The sequence below is a fragment of the Eurosta solidaginis genome, chromosome 4, assembly GCF_040869045.1.
Source record: "Eurosta solidaginis isolate ZX-2024a chromosome 4, ASM4086904v1, whole genome shotgun sequence".
In the NCBI taxonomy this organism is placed as follows: Eukaryota; Metazoa; Arthropoda; class Insecta; order Diptera; family Tephritidae; genus Eurosta; species Eurosta solidaginis.
This window is the reverse complement of record NC_090322.1, coordinates 63,051,254-63,071,718: the sequence shown is the minus strand read 5'-3', so window position 1 is coordinate 63,071,718 and position 20,465 is coordinate 63,051,254. Positions and strand designations below refer to the sequence as shown.

Genomic DNA, 20,465 nt, shown 5'->3' with positions numbered 1-20,465 from the left:
TAACCAGAGCAGGTCTGCAATGCAGATCTTGCTGTGAGTTTAGTCTCTTGAATCGCAGCAATGCGGATGTTGTACCGCTTCATGAAATCGACTATCTCCGTAATCTTCCCAGTTAGTCCATTACAGTTGAACTGCAGAATTCTGAAGTGCATGAGGGGTGACGCCGCCACTCTAGGGGTAAGTGAGGGGTGACTACGCCTGGGTTGTGGAAGGCCAGGACGCAATTGCTGTTGTGGCCTTGGGACTGGGCGCCCTTGGGCAAGCATTGGGGTACCCGGATGATTTGGGTTTGCGACCTGGCAACATGGCGCGATGAAACCCGTCGAGGGGTTGCCGTCGCGGAGACCAGAACATCTAGGAAAGTGGCACCACCCAAGGCAGGAGCTGCATTGAGCGGATGTCGCAAACCTGTATATTCTGTGCTGGCAGACGGTGCAAACGGAGGCAGGGACTAAGAGTCTGTTTCCCTGACCTGCACGATTGCTGCCAGAAAAGAGCGGGGGAGAAGAAGACGGGGGCAGGGGCTGATGCTCAGCATTGCTACCAGCTCTACTACGAAGGTAGTAGTTATGAGTGGTATCAGCTGTTTGAGTTGTTGGCGCCGTGGGGCGCGAGCAGCAGCGGGTACTTGTTGTGGCTTGCTGAGCAGCGAAGCTGCTGGAAGGTAATGGGGATACGTTTAGGCGTAGACTACGGGACGCCCTTGGGCGTGAGCAGCAAGGAGCCACAAAAGATTTATAAAAGTTACGTGGACGTCGGGTTTTGGGATCAAGCCCAGAACAACCTGTCCGATGCAACCATCCCTTGCACGAGACACACTGAACAGAGTATGACCGTCCTAAAAAGATTCTTTTCTGGCAAATGCAGCAAAACCATTTCTCAGGACCGGGGTCAGGAGACGGACCAGGATTGGGTTCGATACCTTCCCGGAGTAAGATAATATGTAGCAGTCCTGCTGCAAGGAGCTGCTGGGAGGATGACAATTTGTGGGAGGGACGAAACAAATTAAATGGGGTCACACTGAAATGACAGTCCTTGGTCGGGAAAAATCCCGAGTCGCTCCGGTACATAGAACCGACTGCCTTGGGAGCAGTTACAACTAAATCGTCAGCTGTTTCAGCAAGCAATCGAAAGGTAAAAACACCATCCTTTGACGGTTCTGTTCCTTTCCAGGTCTTCAAGCTACAATTTTAAAAGACCGCAGCAGTGAACAACTGGAATGCGGAAGATAAAGTTGCTGCACTGTTCGTGGCATTGAAAGGGCCTGCAGCGGAAATCTTACAGACGATTCCAGAGTACGAACGGAACAGTTATGAAGCATTGATGGCTGCTGTAGAACGATGTTAGGGAAGCGAGCATAGAAAACAGGTATTCCAAAACTAACATTTGCTGAAACGGTATCGCATGCACTGACTCAGGAAACAGCCTCACTTTTGAGTAAGCCAGCGTACAAAGCTCATCGCGTGGAAGTAGAAAGGCCAGAGTGGGTAGACGCAATATTGGAGGTGCTGAAAGGATTGCAAAAGCGGAGTGGAAGAGTTATCAAATGCGGGATATTAGGGCGGTATCCACTGGGGCAACAGGTGGCAGGAGGGATGTAGATGTTGATGATTTCTAGGTTTGCATCGCCTGGCCGGACAGATAGGCCTTGACGTTCTAAGACATTGTCCCTATAACCGCACTGCGTTACACGCTTTACGTAACAAAATGCACCCCTGCGTGCAGGTGGCATCGCCGTCAGCTGTTGCTGAACAGCAATGCCAATTGCACTCAGCAGTGACAATTGCCTTCAGCTATAGGAAAAATGGCAACGCAGCGTGGATATACATAGAGACTAGATACAGTAAAATACGGAACCGGTAAGATAGACACACGCGAAGGAGATTGAAAAAGTTAAATTAATAGTGTCGAGACATTAAATCAAAGTTAAGTTAAACTAAAAAGGAACTGAGAAACAAAAGCTTGTATTTACAAATAAGACAAATTATTATTAATAAAACAATTAAAACTTATACTTTAAAATCTACAAACATTTATTGAACTAAAAGGAAACAGAAAGGAAAAAGTAAGTTTGTATCGTGGTGAGTGTGAGTGTGTGTGTAGTGCGCACAGCATATTTTTGGATGTCCAAAATGGACATCTTAAATCCCTGCGGTCGATGCCAGGATCAAATATACAATATTGCACAGAGTGGTGTATGATAAACGCGAGACCGCCTCCATTTCCGCTCACGCGGTCTTTCCTGTGGACGTTATACCCAGAGCAGGTCTGCAATGCAGATCTTGCTGTGAGTTTAGTCGCTTGAATCGCAGCAATGCGGATGTTGTGCCGCTTCATGAAATCGACTATCTCCGTAATCTTCCCAGTTAGTCCATTACAGTTTAACCTCAGAGTTCTGAAGTGCATAAGGGGAGACGTCGCCACTCTGGGGGTAAGTGACGGGTGACTACGCCTGGGTTGGCGAAGGCCAGGACGCAATTGCTGTTGTGGCCCTAGGACTGGGCGTCCTGGGCAAGCATTGGGGTACCCGGATGATTTGTGTTTGCGACCTGGCAACATGGCGCGATGAAACCCGTCGGGGGGTTGCCGTCGCGGAGACCAGAACATCTAGGGAAGTGGCACCACCCAAGGCAGGAGCTGAATTGGGCGGATGTCGCAAACATATATATTCTGTTCTGGCAAACGGTGCAAACGGAGGTAGGGACTAAGAGTCTGTTTCCCTGACCTACACGATTGCTGCCGGAAAAGAGAAACTCCATAGCACTACCTCCGCGCTAAATGTCATTAGCACCCATATAAATTGCGGTTTGAATCAATATCCCCACCATAGAACAGTACTCGTAGCGTTAGACCTATCAAAAGCTTTTGATACGGTCAACCATGGCTCGTTACTGGAAGACCTGGAAGGGTCTACCCTTCCCCCATGTCTTAAAAGAATTCAGAAACGAAACATCAAAACAAAGGAGAATTAAACAAGGGGTGCCACAGGGTGGTGTCCTATCCCCGCTTTTGTTTAATTTCTACATATCTAAGCTACCTTCACCACCGGAAGGAGTCACAATCGTTTCCTACGCCGATGACTGCACAATAATGGCCACAGGCCCAGGCCCAAAGATCGATGAGCTATGCAATAAAATAAACGGCTATCTCCCTGATCTCTCCAGTTTTTTCGCCTCGCGAAACCTGTCATTGTCACCGACTAAATCTTCCGCGACCTTATTTACAACATGGACGCCCCAAATGTCGACCATATTGAACATCCACGTCGATGGCACTACGCTACCGACTGTCCTACACCCCAAAATCTTGGGTGTGACGTTTGATCAGGATCTACATTTTGGTGCGCACGCAACCGCAATTGTTCCAAGAATTCAGAGCCGTAATAAAATCCTCAAATCCCTTGCTGGCAGTACCTGGGGAAAAGATAAAGAAACGCTCTTGACCACATACAAAGCAATTAGCCAGCCGATTACGTGCTACGCGTCACCCATATGGTCGCCAAGCCTAAAAACCACCCACTGGAAGAAACTACAGGCCTGCCAAAATACTGCTCTCAGAATCGCCACGGGCTGTCTTCTTATGTCCCCAGAACACCATCTGCATAATGAGGCGAGAATACTCCCCATCAGGGAGAGAAATGAGATGCTGACCAAACAGTTTCTGTTGAATACCCAGAAACCTGGGCATCCCAACAGACATCTGATTGACGAACCAGCACCGCCTAGGGGCCTAAGGAGTCATCTCCGTAAGCATTTTGAGGAAATACGGCACCTGAGAACCCAGCCGTATGAAGCGGAAAAACACAAGCAGGTCCTTGGTGAACTCCATAGACAGGCGTCGGACCTTTATGTCGGGAATTGCCCGGTGAATCCAGTACTTGAAGAAAAATATCCAGAACTCGCAGAAGAGGAACGCATACTCCCCAGGGAAACGCGTGTCACTCTTGCTCAACTTCGTTCTGGATACTGTAACAGGTTAAACTCTTACCTATCCAGAATCAACCCCGACATACAAAATGTATGCCCTGCTTGCAATGTGTCCCCACATGACACCAACCATCTCTTTAATTGTAATGTGGAACCAACGTCTCTAACACCCCTTTCCTTATGGTCCACCCCTGTTGAAACGGCAAGTTTCCTTGGACTCCCGTTAGAGGATATTGATGACAATTTGTGATCGGTCGCGGCTATTAGGTGGGGCGAGCATTGCTACAACAACAACAGGGGGGGAGAAGACGGGGGCAGGGGCCGTTGCTCAGCATTTCTTCCGACTCTACAACGAAGATTGTAGTTTGAGTGGTAGCAGCTGTTTGAGTTGTTGGCGCCGTGGGCGCGAGCAGCATTGGGTACTTGTTGTGGCTTGCTGAGCAGCGGGACTGCTGGAAGGTAGTGGGGGGCGCTTAGACGTAGACTACGGGACGCCCTTGGGCGTGAACAGCAAGGAGCCACAAAAGATTTATAAAAGTTACGTGGACGTCGGGTTTTGGGATCAAGCCCAGAACAAACTGTCCGATGCAACCATCCCTTGCACGAGACATACTGAACAGAGTATGACCGTCCTAAAAAGATTCTTTTCCGGCAGATGCAGCAAAACCATTTCTCAGGACCGGGGTCAGGAGACGGACCCGGATTGGATTCGATGCCTTCCCGGAGTAAGAGAATATGGAGCAGTCCTGCTGCAAGGAGCTGCTGGGAGGATGACAATTTGTGGGAGGGACGAAACAAATTAGATGGGGTCACACTGAAATTACAGTCCTTGGTCGGGAAAAATCCCGAGTCGCTCCGGTACATAGAACCGACTGCCTTGGGAGCAGTTACAACTAAATCGTCAGCTGTTTCAGCAAGCAATCGAAAGGTAAAAACACCATCCTTTGACGGTTCTGTTCCTTTCCAGGTCTTCAAGCTACAATTTTAAAAGACCGCAGCAGTGAACAACTGGAATGCGGAAGATAAAGTTGCTGCACTGTTCGTGGCATTGAAAGGGCCTGCAGCGGAAATCTTACAGACGATTCCAGAGTACGAACGGAACAGTTATGAAGCATTGATGGCTGCTGTAGAACGATGTTAGGGAAGCGAGCATAGAAAACAGGTATTCCAAAACTAACATTTGCTGAAACGGTATCGCATGCACTGACTCAGGAAACAGCCTCACTTTTGAGTAAGCCAGCGTACAAAGCTCATCGCGTGGAAGTAGAAAGGCCAGAGTGGGTAGACGCAATATTGGAGGTGCTGAAAGGATTGCAAAAGCGGAGTGGAAGAGTTATCAAATGCGGGAAGCCCGGTCACATTGCACGTCATTGCGATCTTGGTCCTAATAGTTCCAACAATGTGGGTGGCCGTAAACGCAAAGCTGGAGGAGATGAGCAAGAGCGTGTCAGATGTAAAGAACGAAAACGTGCCGCAGCTATTGAATGTCCTGTGATATCTGTGTCGCGAATTGGAAGAAAATCGAGCAGTCTTGCTGTCGAAGGAAAGCTGGATGGCAAGCGTGTACTGACTGTAGTTACGGGCGCATCTCATTCCTTAATCCGATCTGACTTGGTCAACAGGAGAGTAAAACCGTTACCTGAGGCAAAGTTGCGTACGGTCACTGGCGAGTATAACCAAGTCCAAGGAGAAGTGGTATGTGAGGTATTAATTGTAAAGGTCATGGTTCTACACAAATTCATTGTGGCGGAGATTGTTGATGATGTCAGATTGGGAGTGGACTTTTTAGTTGACCATGACATCAGGATCGATATGCGGAGAAAGATTGTGCGCTCTAAGAACCAGGATATACCACTTAACTTTAGTTTGGAGAATGGTTTCAGCAGTAATCGGGTACTGGTGGAGAAGATTCGACAAAGACCACGAAAGTCAAGAAAAGTAGATCGAGCAAAAGTTGATGGATCGAATGGGCCAAATAAAGCGAAATCAAAAGTACCTGCGAGAGAAACACTGGCATTGACAGAACCTAATGGACGCACTAAAACGACTGAACGAATTTTCCAGAAAGAATGCAAGGGTGGTTTCAAGCCAGCGCGCACTACTGTTGTGAAACGTGGAGACGATGCTGACTATGCGAAGCCAATACGTGCGTAAAGCTGGCAGACCCAAGTGCTCAAAAGTAAGTTTAAGTTGATTGAGAATTAAGTGCATTTTAGGTGCTATTTAGGGCCACAAAAGATAATTTAGGTGCTCATTTAGTTTTCGAGATATTCGCAAAAAAGTGTGGGTCTGCTAGCTTAACGTCAAGCTAGAAGAGCCACACTTCTTTGCGAATATCTCGAAAACTAAATGAAAACCTAAATTCTCTTTTGTGGCCCTAAAAAGCACCTAAATAGCTCCTAATTTTGATATATTTTTTATTTAAAATAAAATGAAATTTAGGTTGTGGGTCTGCTAGCTTGACGTTAAGCTAGCAGACCCACACTTTTTTGCGAATATCTCAAAAATCAAATGAGCACCTAAATTATTTTTTGTGGCCCTAAATATCGAGCACTTGGGTCTGCCAGCTTTACGCACGTGAAGCCAATCCGTCAAACGCAAGCTCTACGAAGTAATTCATTGGCCAAACAACATAGTGTGAGGGAACGATCAAGGATAATGAGTAATAAGATGAAACACAGGTACGATGAGAACAATAATTCGGAAGGTTTCTTGGAGGCAGAGTTGGTACTGTTATAAAACCCTCACCGGCGGAAAGGTGTTCCATCCAAGATTCGGTGCAGTTGGGAAGGCCCGTACAAAGTTGTGAAGATCAGTGATACCATCTACCGCATACAAACCACTGGGAAACCACGGAGTAGAAGATTGGTACATTTGGAGATGCTAGCAGCGGTAAGATCGGCAGATTTGTCTGATCGGGACGATCAGACTTAGGTGGAGGGCAGTGTTACGAATATTAGCAAAACTAAGGGGTGCTGGCATCTCTAAGCCGATGCTAAGCAGCGCCTTGCATGCACATCCATAAATCAATCTTTACGTATCTACATAAACGAATCAATCATTATGTCTACACATATATAGGTACACGCAGCTGAGAGCAACGCACAAGCACATGCAGATATCTTATCTGAAATGCTCCTAAAGGTATGCAATTGTGATTGTGGAAGTATCGCTCACTCATACAAGCGCATGGGGTATGAGAGAAGCTATAAAAGTTATACATCTGTTGTTGGAGCTGAGAAATTTATAACTAAGGTCCGTGTGTAAAGATATCATTAGCATCCAGAAGAAAATTATGCAAATTCTTGCTTTGATATCGGACTTAGACAGTGCTGGTAAAGCTGTCTGAAGAGACTTTGCTATTAAATGTGCTTACGAGGGGGGTCTAGCTGGACCCACCACTTTTGATGTTTAAAAAAAAACATTAAAAGTTGTCAAAAAAAAAACGAATCGTTTTTGCAACTATTGGGCCCATAAATAGCACAAAATTCTGCACCTATCCCGTTTCGATTTTGCCGTCTGTGGTTATATGCCCCCGCTCCCCCTTGCCACCCCTCTGTTTTTCTGGACAGACCGTGGCTTGTGTTGGGGCACATAAATAGCACATAATTCCCACATTTAAACTGTTTTGTTTGGCCTAGTGCTTAAGAGGGGGGGGGGGGGGGTCTAGCTGGACCCACCACTTTTGATGTTTTAAAAAGATCATTAAAAGTTGTCAAAAAAAAAAACGAATCGTTTTTTGAACTATCGAGCCCATAAATAGCACAAAATTCTGCACCTATCCTGTTTCGATTTTGCAGTCTTGGGTTATATGCCCCCCCTTGCCACCCTCTGTTTTTCTGGGCAGACCGTAGCTTATGTTGGAGCACATAAACAGCCCATAATTCCCACATTTAAATTTTTTGTTTGACCTAGTGCTTATGAGGGGGGTCTAGCTGAACGTCCAGCTGGACCCCCCATTTTGAGGTTATAAAAAAAGTACTTAAATTTTGAGCACAAAATTTTTTATTTTGGGAAAAAATTAGCACATAATACCTGGCCTGCCAAATTTCGAATCCATCGTGGGGGGTCCAGCTTTACGGACCTTTATAACTAACTAGTAAGTTCTGGAATTAGAAAAGCCTAGAAATATGCAACGAGGAGGTCGGACAGTATAAAAGGGCGACAACAGTGGAGGCGAGAGATCAGTTTCATTTAAGCTAACAGTCAGTTTGGTTATTAAGCAAGCTAGTTGCAAAGTATAAGTGTTATTGTGAAGTACTTTAATAAAGGCCATTTTTCCATTATTCCATATTGGAGTTATTTATTCAACAGTTTAGTGATTCGAACTTAGCAGAAGGTTGCAAATAAGGGAATTGCAAGTAAATTCGTTACAATATTATGATATTTTATCCAAAACCGATTTTTTTTTATTGGTGAAAATAACCAGAAAATAAGAAATCTAAACGGTCAACCGAATTCCAGAATTTTCAATTCAAGAAATGTATTGTGGTTTCCCGCAAAAGGAAGCATCAGGCCACGATCCTCTTCTGAGGAATTTTCTTCAACAAATTGTTAAGAAATGTATCAGCTTGGCGGCAGACTTTGACCGTTCAGCCGGTAAATTCAGCCTCCATGAACTATCATACTCCAACTGGACGATGATGGTTAGATGAGCTGCGAAGAGCTACAACGTTTTTGCTGGCGTGGGCAAGTTATGGGAAGATCTCCACTGGGTTCGGAGAAGCAGGTGGGGGAAGACTTTGATCTCTATTAGTGCCCCCTGTTGGCGTCAGTTATCGCGAAACAGGGTTAGCTGGAGTGACTTATTACGCAACGACCAGCATTTCCTAAACGGTTAGGCGCCAATTAAAAAATGTATCTTCCAACCGCGAGGAAAAGGACCAAAACAAACCAAAGAATATCTCCAAGATCATTCTTTTTCGCAGTAGCGAGGACAATTGAGATTGGTGATCTCTTATAAAGTGAAGTTTCAGCATTTTTTAAGGGTTAAAGACGTATCAACCAAGTGAAGAAGGATGAATGAAAAATCAGTAGGGGTGGTCTCCAACATTCGCTTCTTAATTAGAAGAGGTTAAGAAGTAAGGCCTTTTCTTTTGTCCCTTTGCAAAAATAGCACGTGTTGAGGCATCCATTATACATATTGATAACTCATTTTTTTGCCATATACATAAAAACTGATTTCAAACCTTTTAGAAATATTTTTTCACTTATTTCATAAGCATTTTATTTTTTGGCATTAAAAATAATTAAAATGTCAAACCAACAATTTTTTTGTTTACTTTGGTTTGGTATTTCCACAAAGTTTAAGTGATTTTAAAAGTAAATGGTTTTACCTGGTAATATTTGTACAATCGTTAAGAGCACCGAAACAATGCTACAAACGATGAAAATAAAAAGAAGATCCAAACTTTTAAACACTTCCCTTATATAAATGGTTCAGACACCCACGAAACATGTTGATGAATTTTAATTTTGAAATTTTAACAGTAGCTATTGTAAGAATCTTATCAAAAATAAAACTATAAGGGTAGTGCGCAATTTATAAATGTTTAATATCTTCTCCTCAGCGAGGATCCTAATATTGATGGACTTTAACTATTTGTTCACCTAGGCAATTGCGCTCTTCTTTTTCTTGTTTATTGTTTATTTCATATTTCTCCGCGAACTCGCACTCGTCTATGTACCACTCCCAATGCACCCCTACGCATATAAAAACGGATATGTTTATTAGTTTCACTTTTCTTCTCTATGAAAAAATCTTCTATTTACTGCCACCAGGTCATAAGCAGGAAGTGTAGAACATTGCAGTTGTTTGAGGCAATTGAACATATTAATAGTTAAAATAAAGTAGGTGCTAGGGTTAGTTGCAGGGTTTCATTATGACTATGAGTATGAATGCGCCGATCAATTATGTTTATACATATGCGAGATCTACGCGAGACGCTTCTACCCGAACTGACTGTATTCATGCTAGTCATGTTGACTCCATAAATGCTTAATGCTTAGATAACGACCACCTAAAGAGCCGAGATCGTAACTAAATACGCGCGTGATTTTTACTAAAAATAATCTAATACTTACTGTGATGTTGGCGTGAATATCATAACGTTTGCCATTTTTGCCAATGAAACGACATGTTAGTTCGTCAACACTTGAATTCAGTATTTGAAATCGCTCGTGATTCTTGGTAAATATTTTTTCCAATGTTTTTATTTCCAATTTTAAGGTATTCAGACAAGCCATCACGAAATTTTCAACTTTTCCGTGAGCGTTTGTTTTGAGCTGTGCCTTTCAGCTGGGTAAATTAAGTGGTGTGCTTGTGCTGGCTATGGAGTACCACGCCACAATAGAGGGTGGCGTTAAGAATTACCGATTTTCTGTAAACGCACTTTATCTACCCTTGACTGGCACTACATATATCAGACTCTACCTACGGTCATAGAGACCGTAGTTCAATTTTAACAATTTTTTTTTTTTTATCGCGACACGTCTTTTTCGCGACTGAAAAGTTTTTAAAAAGGTTTTTTAAACCTTATTTTTTTATTTTGAGTTGCCTGTTAGATAGAGATGATGCTGGATACTCGTGTTTGGTCGCTTATCATACTCCACCCTGTAGCGCACAGACACTTAATTTACTAACCGAACGCCCAAATCACTTTTCGAAATCAAGCAGGTAAAGACATAGCAGCATCAGCAGATCAATGTATGTGCGGGTGTAAAAAGGGCACCCAGATACACTGCACTTTTCTTCACTGAAACCGTAACCGCCGTCCCCAACAACGCAATCTCTGTCGACAGCGCAGTAACAGTTGGCCAAAAATCGTTAATACAGGTCGATTCAGGGTGAATTTCACTTTTCAGTTTTTTTTTTTTTGTTCATTTATAAGTTTGAAAAATTCTGTTTTATCATTACGTGTAGCCAAACTAACTTTAATACCAATTGGTTTCTTAGGCTCTTGCTTATCACCCTTTTTAATAACTATAATTTTATAATATGTGTTTGCTAATTTTTTGTTTTGCAACTTTGATGATTAAAGCACAAAATGAATGTTCTTGCTCATACAAATTTATTAAATAAATAAAATGAAATAAAAATGTTTCGAGTCGACCACAAAAGTACGAAAGTATGATGAGGAAACGACGAACGACGACACGAAACGTACAATGCAACAGCAGATTGATGGAAAAAATACGCTGCAGTAAATCGAAGATTACCGAACAAAAACTTGGAGTTGGTATCAACGGTTATCATCCCTTTGTACTCCAACACTGCAGCCGTAGCCTTTCAACCAGACTCCAAAATCTATTTTTCACAGCAATCGGGGTCCTACTCCATTGTTCACTCACATGCATTTGTTCACACATGCAAATATGCAATTTATTTTTCTATACTTTGTTGAATTGTTTTTTTAACTTTTCCAATTATTATGTGTTAAAACGTCTCGTGTTGTATTATATATATAAATTTTTCAAAATTCACATACTCCATCAAAATTTCTACCTAATATAAGCACAAAAGATCTGCAAAGATGTGAAAATTAACCGAATCGAGGAATCACTTTCGCCATTCGCCAACAAATACAAGAAGCAAAGTGAAACCATAGTGAAACGAAATGCAAAAATTTACTAGAAGTTATGAAGAAGTAAAACTCATAGCGGAATGATACAAGGTGGCAGCATGGTGAAATACCTACAAACAAACCTACAAACACAAATAAAAATTCCATGTACTTTGTTTTGTAAATTCGATGGTCAAATGTCAAAGTCGTACGGGCACCAGAAGTTGATGTATCAAATCAAATAAAAAAAGGGTATAATCAGCTGTTCCATGCTACCACCTTGTGTCGTTGCGCCATGGTAAAAATCGAAGACATCATGGCGCAACGATACAAGGACAGCAGCATGGGACAGCTGATTTTAAGCTTTTTTTATTTGATTTGATACATCAAAATATGGCGCAGTACGATTTTGACATTTGTCCATCGAATTTACAAAAACAAAGTACATGAAATTTTTATTTATGTTTGTAGGTATGTCACCATGCTGCCACCTTGTATCATTCCGCTATGGAAGACATAAGCTGGAGTCATTGGTTCCGTATGTCGTATCGCTGTATCCGTATCCCCAACGTAATCAGCTGTTTATCGTTACGACGGTAAACCAAAACCCAATTGGTTGGCTACGATACGGTTACGACTTTAGCGGCATCAATAATCGATTGCATTGATTCTCATAAAGTTGGTCGAGTCAGCTGTTAAAAGGTTACCGATACGGTTACCGATAAAGCACCAATGCCTCCAGCTATAATCACCGATTGCGACATCACAGTAGTCACACTATACCACAATGGTATAATTGACCCAAAAACAGTATCAAGTGCGCAGAAAAGTATGCAACATTTACTACCATATGGTCATAAGATATAACAGCCCCCCTACAAGCCGGTGGTAACTAGTTCACGCACACATTCAAAGCTTTTTTCGCTCTCCACTAACCCATCGACGTTTCTTGCTGTCATCGAAATGACAGCGTCATCTTAATGCGACAAAATTTTGGTAATTAAACTAAAAAAGTGTCACGTACACCTGTTAGAAGGTGAATCCGCCCCTTTGCGCAATCAAGGTGGAATGTCTCCCAGCTAGCTCAGGGCGAGAGGTCGGGGCCCTTAACCCTTGTCCACCTTGATGCGGGGCGGATGTCACAATCATCATTATACTTACATCCGTGCACCTCCCTCGCAGAAAGCCCACCCTACCTTGGACCGCTCGAGTTTCTGCCTGGCAGCGAGTCCCCCTTTTCTCCACTCCAAATGACTCTTTCTACCTACCCTAATGCCATCTTCACCCCTCCCCAACCAATTAAATTTAGCAAACCATTTTTATTTCTTCTTTCAGTTCAATTTAGTTCTAACATATTTATTTAAATTTCTTATAACTATACAAGGTAGTATAACAGCCTCCGATTCCTAACTAACCACGTATCTTAAATGCGCATTCACTTATTTAAAATGGAATATGTATGCGGTATACGGAGATTGTACATTACTCACACTATTTCCACAAAAAAAAATGACGCAATAATATGTTATGTAATTATGTTTTCGGAACAAACAATACAAAAAAAAACGTATCGAATAAGTAAATTATTTAAATATATGTTCAATATGGATTTAAAAAAAAACAATAAACTTACACCAGAGGCTCTTCACCTCTCTTATTTATGTGACAAAAAGTTCGATCTCGCAATTTGAACATTATATAATCCTTAGGCCAACAAAAAAAGAAATATACAACGAATGATTAAGATATATAAACAGTGTTACACACAAAAACTTATATGCACGTGTATATAAAGACTGTAAGTATATTTCGGACCTTTCGTCACCAAAGTAAAACCAAACCTTCGTAGGCCCAATTCGAGCAAAATTCTAAGTTATCACACACCCTAAAGCCTACCTAAAAGAGCTCCTTTACGTGGGTTGAGGGGGAATCATTCGAACTGGTGTCTTTCCAACCAGGTTGATTTAGGCAAAATTTCTTCGTTTGGTGCTTCCGGTGAGCGATTGGCACTTCTTCATATAGGCAACATTCAATAATATAGGTTCTACATTAATTTACACATCATATATTAGGTCGCACAAAAAACTTAAGGCAGAAATATAAATGGCTATTATATCTACATATATGCTATTAATTCGAAAAATTATGTTGGTTGGTATATTTCCGGTAGCTATATTCTCGCCAGCACTGTGGCCAGATTACTACGTGGTGGTTATTGTCCTCGCTTATCGGTTCCTTATTGATGTGAAATCGGTTGATGGTAAAAATCTTAAGACGTGAAATCGGTTGATGGTAAAAATCTTAAGACGTGAAATCGGTTGATGGTAAAAATCTTAAGACGTGAAATCGGTTGAAATATCATATGAGATCAGTTAAAAATAATTTGGAAGATCTGTTGAAAATAATTTCCTGGCGCTGGCATGTATCAGGTAACTAGGAATGTTCTTCCCACTGGAGGAACGAAAAATTGATTAGCGCGAATTTATGATGGAGTATCCGCCAATTTGGCGTTCACGCGTTTTGGAACGTCCGTATGTGAAATATAAATTGGCTTCACCCATGCTAGGGTGGCTGTGAACAAAAATGAAAACTATCCCCAACAAAAAAAATTATTTTTACCAGAAAATTATACAAAAGAAAGTTTTTAGAAACAGAAAGTGGGATTTTCACTTGACTATTTTGTGGCGATTGTGGTCACCGAATGTGAACGCCAATTTGACGCAGAAAAAAAAAAAAAAAAAACACTTTTTTGTTCTTTTTGCACTACCGCTTTGCTTGCTTTTCAATAATACAATAGTTTTACATGTCCTACAGTAACCCCCTTTTATATCGTTGGAATCGATCTCCGGCACCGTTTTCCTATACCGTTTTGTTTTGTCATCCTTCAGAATCAATCGCAACCATCTACACTCTATATTCATCTCTTTCCTATATTCACCACTCTCGATGGCTAACTGGCAACCCTTGGAAAAGAGCTTTTGCCAATTCCTCTATTGTGAATATACCCCATGTTTGACAGTTCTCTTATTTATTTACCTTTTGTTTTTTTTTATATCGTACGAATTAATGTCCGCGGTATTTTATTAAATATTGAATATTTTAAATAAAAATAAATTTAGTGCGCGAGTGTTCGTTGTGAAAAGGGCAGTGCGGTTTATAGGCCCTACATTGCGCATCTGGGGCGGCTTGGAAGAAGCCACTTTGCCCCTATGGTTCGTTGGCGCAGGGATCAACGATATCCACAAATTCTTGGAGTTTTGGAGCAGTAATCGACTGCTGAAAGCGTCCAAAAATATCGGGAAAGGTGTCCAGCGACACTTACATGCCTCAGGCACAATAACATGTAATAAAAAAATTAAAATTTCATTTTTAAACATTTGCAGTTGATGTTGCCAACTTTTATGTGGTTGTTGTAACTTTCATGCATTTGTTACCCAACACAAAAAAATTGTGCACTTAGATAAGTGTTACGCTTTCATGCCCTCAATAATTAAAGTGTTTTGTTTTCTTTCTTTATTTTTATTTCAGTGTGTATCTTAGAAGGCTCCGGCTTTGAGGCGTAGAGGACGAGATGTTGGGACTTTGGGATGTCGAGTTTACGGGAAGTACACTTGCTTCGAAAAATGAATCTAAGGATTGTTACTTTTGCATACCTTTTTATTTCGTCTTTCTAGGTACTTTTGCCAATGACTTGAGAGTTCGGCCGTACCACTCGAGCGGGCCAAGGTACACCCAACGCGGGGAGCACCCACACCCTGACAAAAGTGCTTTTGCTACGGGCTTTTAGGTGTGACGTGTGTTAGCTGTTTAGGCACTTATAAATTAACCTGGCGCATTAACTAGAGGCAGCCAAGTCCTCTTGCCACCAATTGGAATTGGAAGATCCGATTTCCAAAACTAAAAAAGGTAACGTTTTCAAGACAGTGCACAACCTAAACAAAGGTGGTATCAAAAGACGCGTGTCGAGATCCGTTTTTAGAATCTGAAAGTTGTATAGAATCGACGGGATGGCCTAGAAGGTTTCAGGTGGTCATACTAAATCGCTCCCGGGGAGTGTCCTTATCGCTACAACCAAAGCAACATTATTTACTCTCTGCTTTTCATTCATACGTATGTGTATTTTTAAATAATAAAAAAAATGTTATATTATTCTAATATATATCATCTCTGCCGGGGTGCGATTCAGCTCAGGATATGCCAAAACAACAAGAAACCTACAATTAAATGCAGATTCACGTGTCATTTCCAAGGATTTACCGGTAAACAAGGTACTTTCCACAACCAACATGCTTTGGAATACGGTACAAAATTGGTTGGATGTATTTTCCCAAAAAAGGGTGGAACTACGCATCTTGGTTTGTCAGTATTTGCTTCGGTAATTTATATTGATTTGTATTGATTAAAAATTGCAATAGTAGATAATGTAATTTGAATTAAAATTGAATAGGTAGCCGAAGCAAAAAATGCAACTGTTGTTTATGTGCCGCCATTGGGAGCTGCTGCTGCTATCATAGCAGTATTACAAGCACGACATTCCTTTGATTAGTTGCATAATCGAAATTGTGCCCTAACATGATATGGTTCGCGTTAAGAACGCTATGTTAAAGCAAAATAAATCTCGTCTAGTCAGGCCCGATTGTCCAGGATCATCGCACCAGAAAGGTTAAGTAAATTGTATACCATATTAAATATATATACAACATGTATAAATTTGTTAGTGATAATTTGTCATGCTTTTGTTGATAATCAACTGAAGAAGGCAAATACCAAAGAGTTCGAAGTTCATGTAAATACCAATTGATTTGTTTAAATAGCGTTTGGAGAACAAAACCCATATGTATGTATGCATACAACTGCATAGAAAGGGAGGGATTAATTAATTATGATCAGTAGATTTATAGGATTTTTATTATTTTCCCTGCGTCGCCGTTGGCATTACATTGCGTTAAGAGAGGACATCAACACCTTACCCACAACCAGTTAAAATTTTAGTAAAATTTGTTCTTTTCATTGCTGATTCAAAACGTGGGAAGTTATATATGTAGCATTCCATGGAGAATGGTAAGTTTTAGCAGACTTTCGCATTGCGGTCATTATTAATATTCAATCCCTAGAAGGCTCAATGTAGTCATATCAATAGGTCCGGAGATGGTCGGGTTAGTACCTCAATGGTGCTTGTTACCGGAACGTAGATAGATAATTTATTGAGGATTGCACAGTGACTTGCACATCTCCTTCACAGCACCTCATCGTATCCGACTTTTTTGATGAACCCTAGCAGAGTTTTTGGCTTGAGGGATTAAATGTGGGAATGCACTGGCCATGGTGAGCCCATAAACTTGGCCGTACGTTTTGAGATTGCTTCGTATTCTTGGAGGATATGGTCCGCCGTCTGCTGATCGATCACAAAATCGGCATGTGTTATTCGATAGTACGCCCACTTTCTACATACGGCTGCTCAGTCTATAATGCCCTGTAAGAATACCTCTTGGGATTCTTCGGTTATCTTTCGATAGGTCTATTATTGCCCTGTAGCGCTTGTGCTATAACTTCCTAACAGTAACTCAGATTGTCTCAAACCTGGCGTATTGCTCCAGTGTTCTCCCGTTTCCTTAGGGAGAGTGCGTTCCTACTCTGCTTGTAAGAAGCCACAAAAGATTTGTAAAAGTTACGAGGACGTCGGGTTTTGGGATCAAGCCCAGAGCAACCTGTCCGATGCAACCATCCCTTGCACATGACACACTGACAAGAGTATGACCGTCCTAAAAAGATTCTATTCCGGCAAACGCAGCAAAACCATTTCTCATGGCCGGGGTCAGGAGAAGGACACGGATTGGGTTCGATACCTTCCCGGAGGAGGAGAGTATGGCACAGACCTGCTGCATGGATCTGCTGGGAGGATGATAATTTGTGGGAGGGACGCAACAAACTAAACACTAGAGTCCGCCTGCTCATTACCCTGTACTCCCCTGTGGCCTGGGACTCAGTGCAACAGTACTACGTTGTGCACCCAAGGACCAGTGCTGACTTTATTTCGAACACCCCAATTGCCTTTAGTGGGGCCTGACTGTCTGTCGGAGTATGGCAATTGTTTCATTGGAGTATCAGCGCTGAAGGTTCAGCTTAGCGCACCAACATATGGCGAATACTTCCGTTTGAAAGCTGCTCGTATGTGCTTTTAGCGGTACTGATATTTTGGTTCTGGGTCCGGAGACTCTGGCGTCTTCGAACCAGGGCCGTAGAGAAAATCCGGGCCCGGGACTAAAAAAATTTACGGGCCCCCTATAAAAAATCCACTAATACATTTGATTAACGTGAACTAATGACGTTTCATTCATAAATCATTATTGATGGATTACATCAAAACAAATTTTTGCCACATCAACTAAATGAATTTTGGCTAAGAGCTGACAATAAAAAACACAGAATATTTACTATTTGTTTTATTTTATTGTAACGTAGAAATAAAATTCTCTTTTAACAGCCACATATTATTTCAAATAATCTTTTCTAGTTATTTGTTAACATTTTCATACATTTCTGATAAATTTAATGATGATTATACATTTTAATTATTCAATATAGAATGTTCGGATATCAATGAGTGGCTTTACTTGCTTTTTTCGCTGCAAAATTTTTTATAATTATATCAAAATTTAACTGTCTTGCCAAAACGGATGCAACACAAAGCGTGGCGAGTCCTAAAACTCGCTCTTTAGATGAACACGATCTATGAAAGTCTTTCATTCTTGAAAGGACGCTGGAGGAACGTTCTGCACTAGATACAGTGACAGGTAAAGTGCAAAAGGTACGTAAACCAATACAAAAGTTGGGGGAAAATTGTATACATATTTTGAAAATAGACGGCATTTAGCAATTCCAATGGTGACAGACCTTTATCAAAATTTGCTTCGTAAATGTGTTTCAAGTGAACTATTTCACATTCTCAGCTTAGAGAAATATCCGACTTGTATTTTTCGACAAATTTTGCTGCGCTCGCCCGAACCGTAGTTTCATCCATGTCTTAAATTGCCACAAAAAGGAAAACTTTTCGTTCAAATTTCTCATAGCTGCAAATCGTTCAGTAATGCCAGTGATTACCGAATCAACGATCACCAAGAATGTATTGTTTTTGAAATCAGACTCTGAATCATACGTAATCATCTCATTTAAATTATCTTCAGAACGCCTTTTGGGTTTTCTCTTTCGAATGTCCGGAAACTTTGGCGAGATGTTCAATTGAATAGCAACTGTTTTGCATTCGTTTAAAATTGTTTCCCATTGGTTCCTGATCAACTTCAAATCAGCTAATAAGGCATCTAGATGTCGGACCTCAACATCTGTGGTGGCGTCTCTCGCTTGGAGGACCACGCTTCTTTCATTAATGGTAGGGTTTTGAACCCAATTGAGGACAGCAAGATACATTCGAACTTGTTGATGTACTTGAGAATGCCGGTAACATCGCCGTATGCTTGCGCAGTCAAATTTGGCTTTTGGCTGAAAGACTATGAAGATAGCTAGGTTAATTTTTTTTTGAGGATGTCACATCGTTGTGGAGTGTTGCCGAAGAAAATAATTGCAGCCGTATAACATTCTGCAGCATCAACACCACATAAATTGATAGCGTTTTCTTTTCTGAAATAAATTGTTGCCTAAGTAAATGGTAATATTCTACCCCATCGGGTTAGGGGGTCAGAATATACCCGCGGTAGGTATGCCTGTCGTATGCGTAAGAGGGGACTATAATATCAGATTCCAGGGGATGTGTAGCGCAACCCTGCAGGTTGCCAGCGCAATATATAGCTTCCCCAAACCTAATTGTCAACATCACATATCCGCGGCGAATCCTGCTTCACTAACAGACGAGGCTCTGGCGACCCCAAGCTCCTCATGGAACTTGGGATGGGGAGGGAGGGGATGGCCTGAAGGTTTAATGTGGTCACATAAATCGTTCCCGAGATGGTCGGGCTAACACCTTAATGGTGCTGTGGTACCGGAGCGTACCGGATCTGTATCCGGCAAAGGACCATCACATCGATAATACTCCTCAAAGCCTCTGGGGAGCAACCTTATCGCTACAACAACAACAACAACAATAGAGTTACTCCTACCCCAGAAAATGGTCAACATTTATAGTGCATACAAAGAACATTTCAACTCACCAAATTCACTCATATTAACAGAGTATATGTGGAACTTAAGAGCGAATTGAGAGTTTCACAAAGTTAAACTGCCCCACCGCCATTTTATACAGGGTAAAAATGTAACGCTTTTGCGTTGCGAGCAGGCAAGAATTTTCACAAAAGAACGAAATACCCCGTAAAGGCGTTGCCTATTTTTTAGAATAGAACAACAACGCTTGCGTAACACTTTATCCAGAAAATAAAACGCTATCATAGCTGCGGGTTGCACAAGGCGAGTAATCAGCATTCGAGTTTTTGTCGAGAATGTGACGTAGTGCTCCGTTGTAAGCTCCTTTCATATTGGCGCCGTTAACGTACCCTTGTGCACGACAATCTTCAATCATGTATGGCAAATTAGATCAGCGATTTCCTTAGCAGTTTTTTGGTTACAATTCACGAAAGCCAAAATCTGTTCTGGAATTGTAAATTTGTTGCTTTCGAATTGAAATGGAGTGAGCGCAAAATGAACGTAGTCAACGTGACTAGCATCAAGCATAGCATCAACGATAATAGCAAAATACTTAGCTTTCTTGCCTTGATCTAATATAGTTTCCCTCACATGCTTTGCACAAATTTCTATAAACACGTTCTAAATGTCTGGGGAAAGATAGTGAACTTGTACACGTTTGTGCTGCTATTGTGAAATCCTAACTTTCTCCAAATGATCTCTAAGTATCGGATCATAATGGCTTATGAGATCTTAGATGCCCAAAAAATGTCCATCCTTTCGCTTTTTGAAAAAAAAAATAGTGTCAAAAATTCTATATAAAATTTCTTTCCACTTTTGAGTTTCA

At 41.6% G+C, this 20,465-nt stretch overlaps 1 protein-coding gene, 1 long non-coding RNA gene and 1 pseudogene across 3 annotated transcripts in view; 1 reads left to right on the top strand and 2 right to left on the bottom strand.

Annotated features, from left to right (window-relative positions):
* LOC137247606 (uncharacterized) overlaps window positions 1-9,907 on the bottom strand; it is a 43,634-nt pseudogene extending 33,727 nt beyond the window's left edge.
* The window catches only part of LOC137249882 (ubiquitin-conjugating enzyme E2 Q2), a 96,192-nt gene extending 84,662 nt beyond the window's left edge, over window positions 1-11,530 (bottom strand). Inside the window, exon 1 of one of the 2 annotated variants that reach the window (XM_067781884.1) lies at window positions 10,011-11,530. In XM_067781884.1, the coding sequence (XP_067637985.1) occupies window positions 10,011-10,172 (162 nt within the window). In that variant the 5' untranslated portion in view covers window positions 10,173-11,530. The remainder of the gene's footprint in view (window positions 1-10,010) is intronic. The other variant, XM_067781883.1, reaches the window with a different exon arrangement.
* A 3,758-nt stretch (window positions 11,531-15,288) lies between these two features.
* LOC137247952 (uncharacterized) lies at window positions 15,289-16,136 on the top strand. The gene is made up of 3 exons (XR_010951956.1): window positions 15,289-15,598; window positions 15,675-15,863; window positions 15,936-16,136. It is a non-coding gene; the product is annotated as an uncharacterized lncRNA (long non-coding RNA).
* Window positions 16,137-20,465: the final 4,329 nt, after the last annotated feature.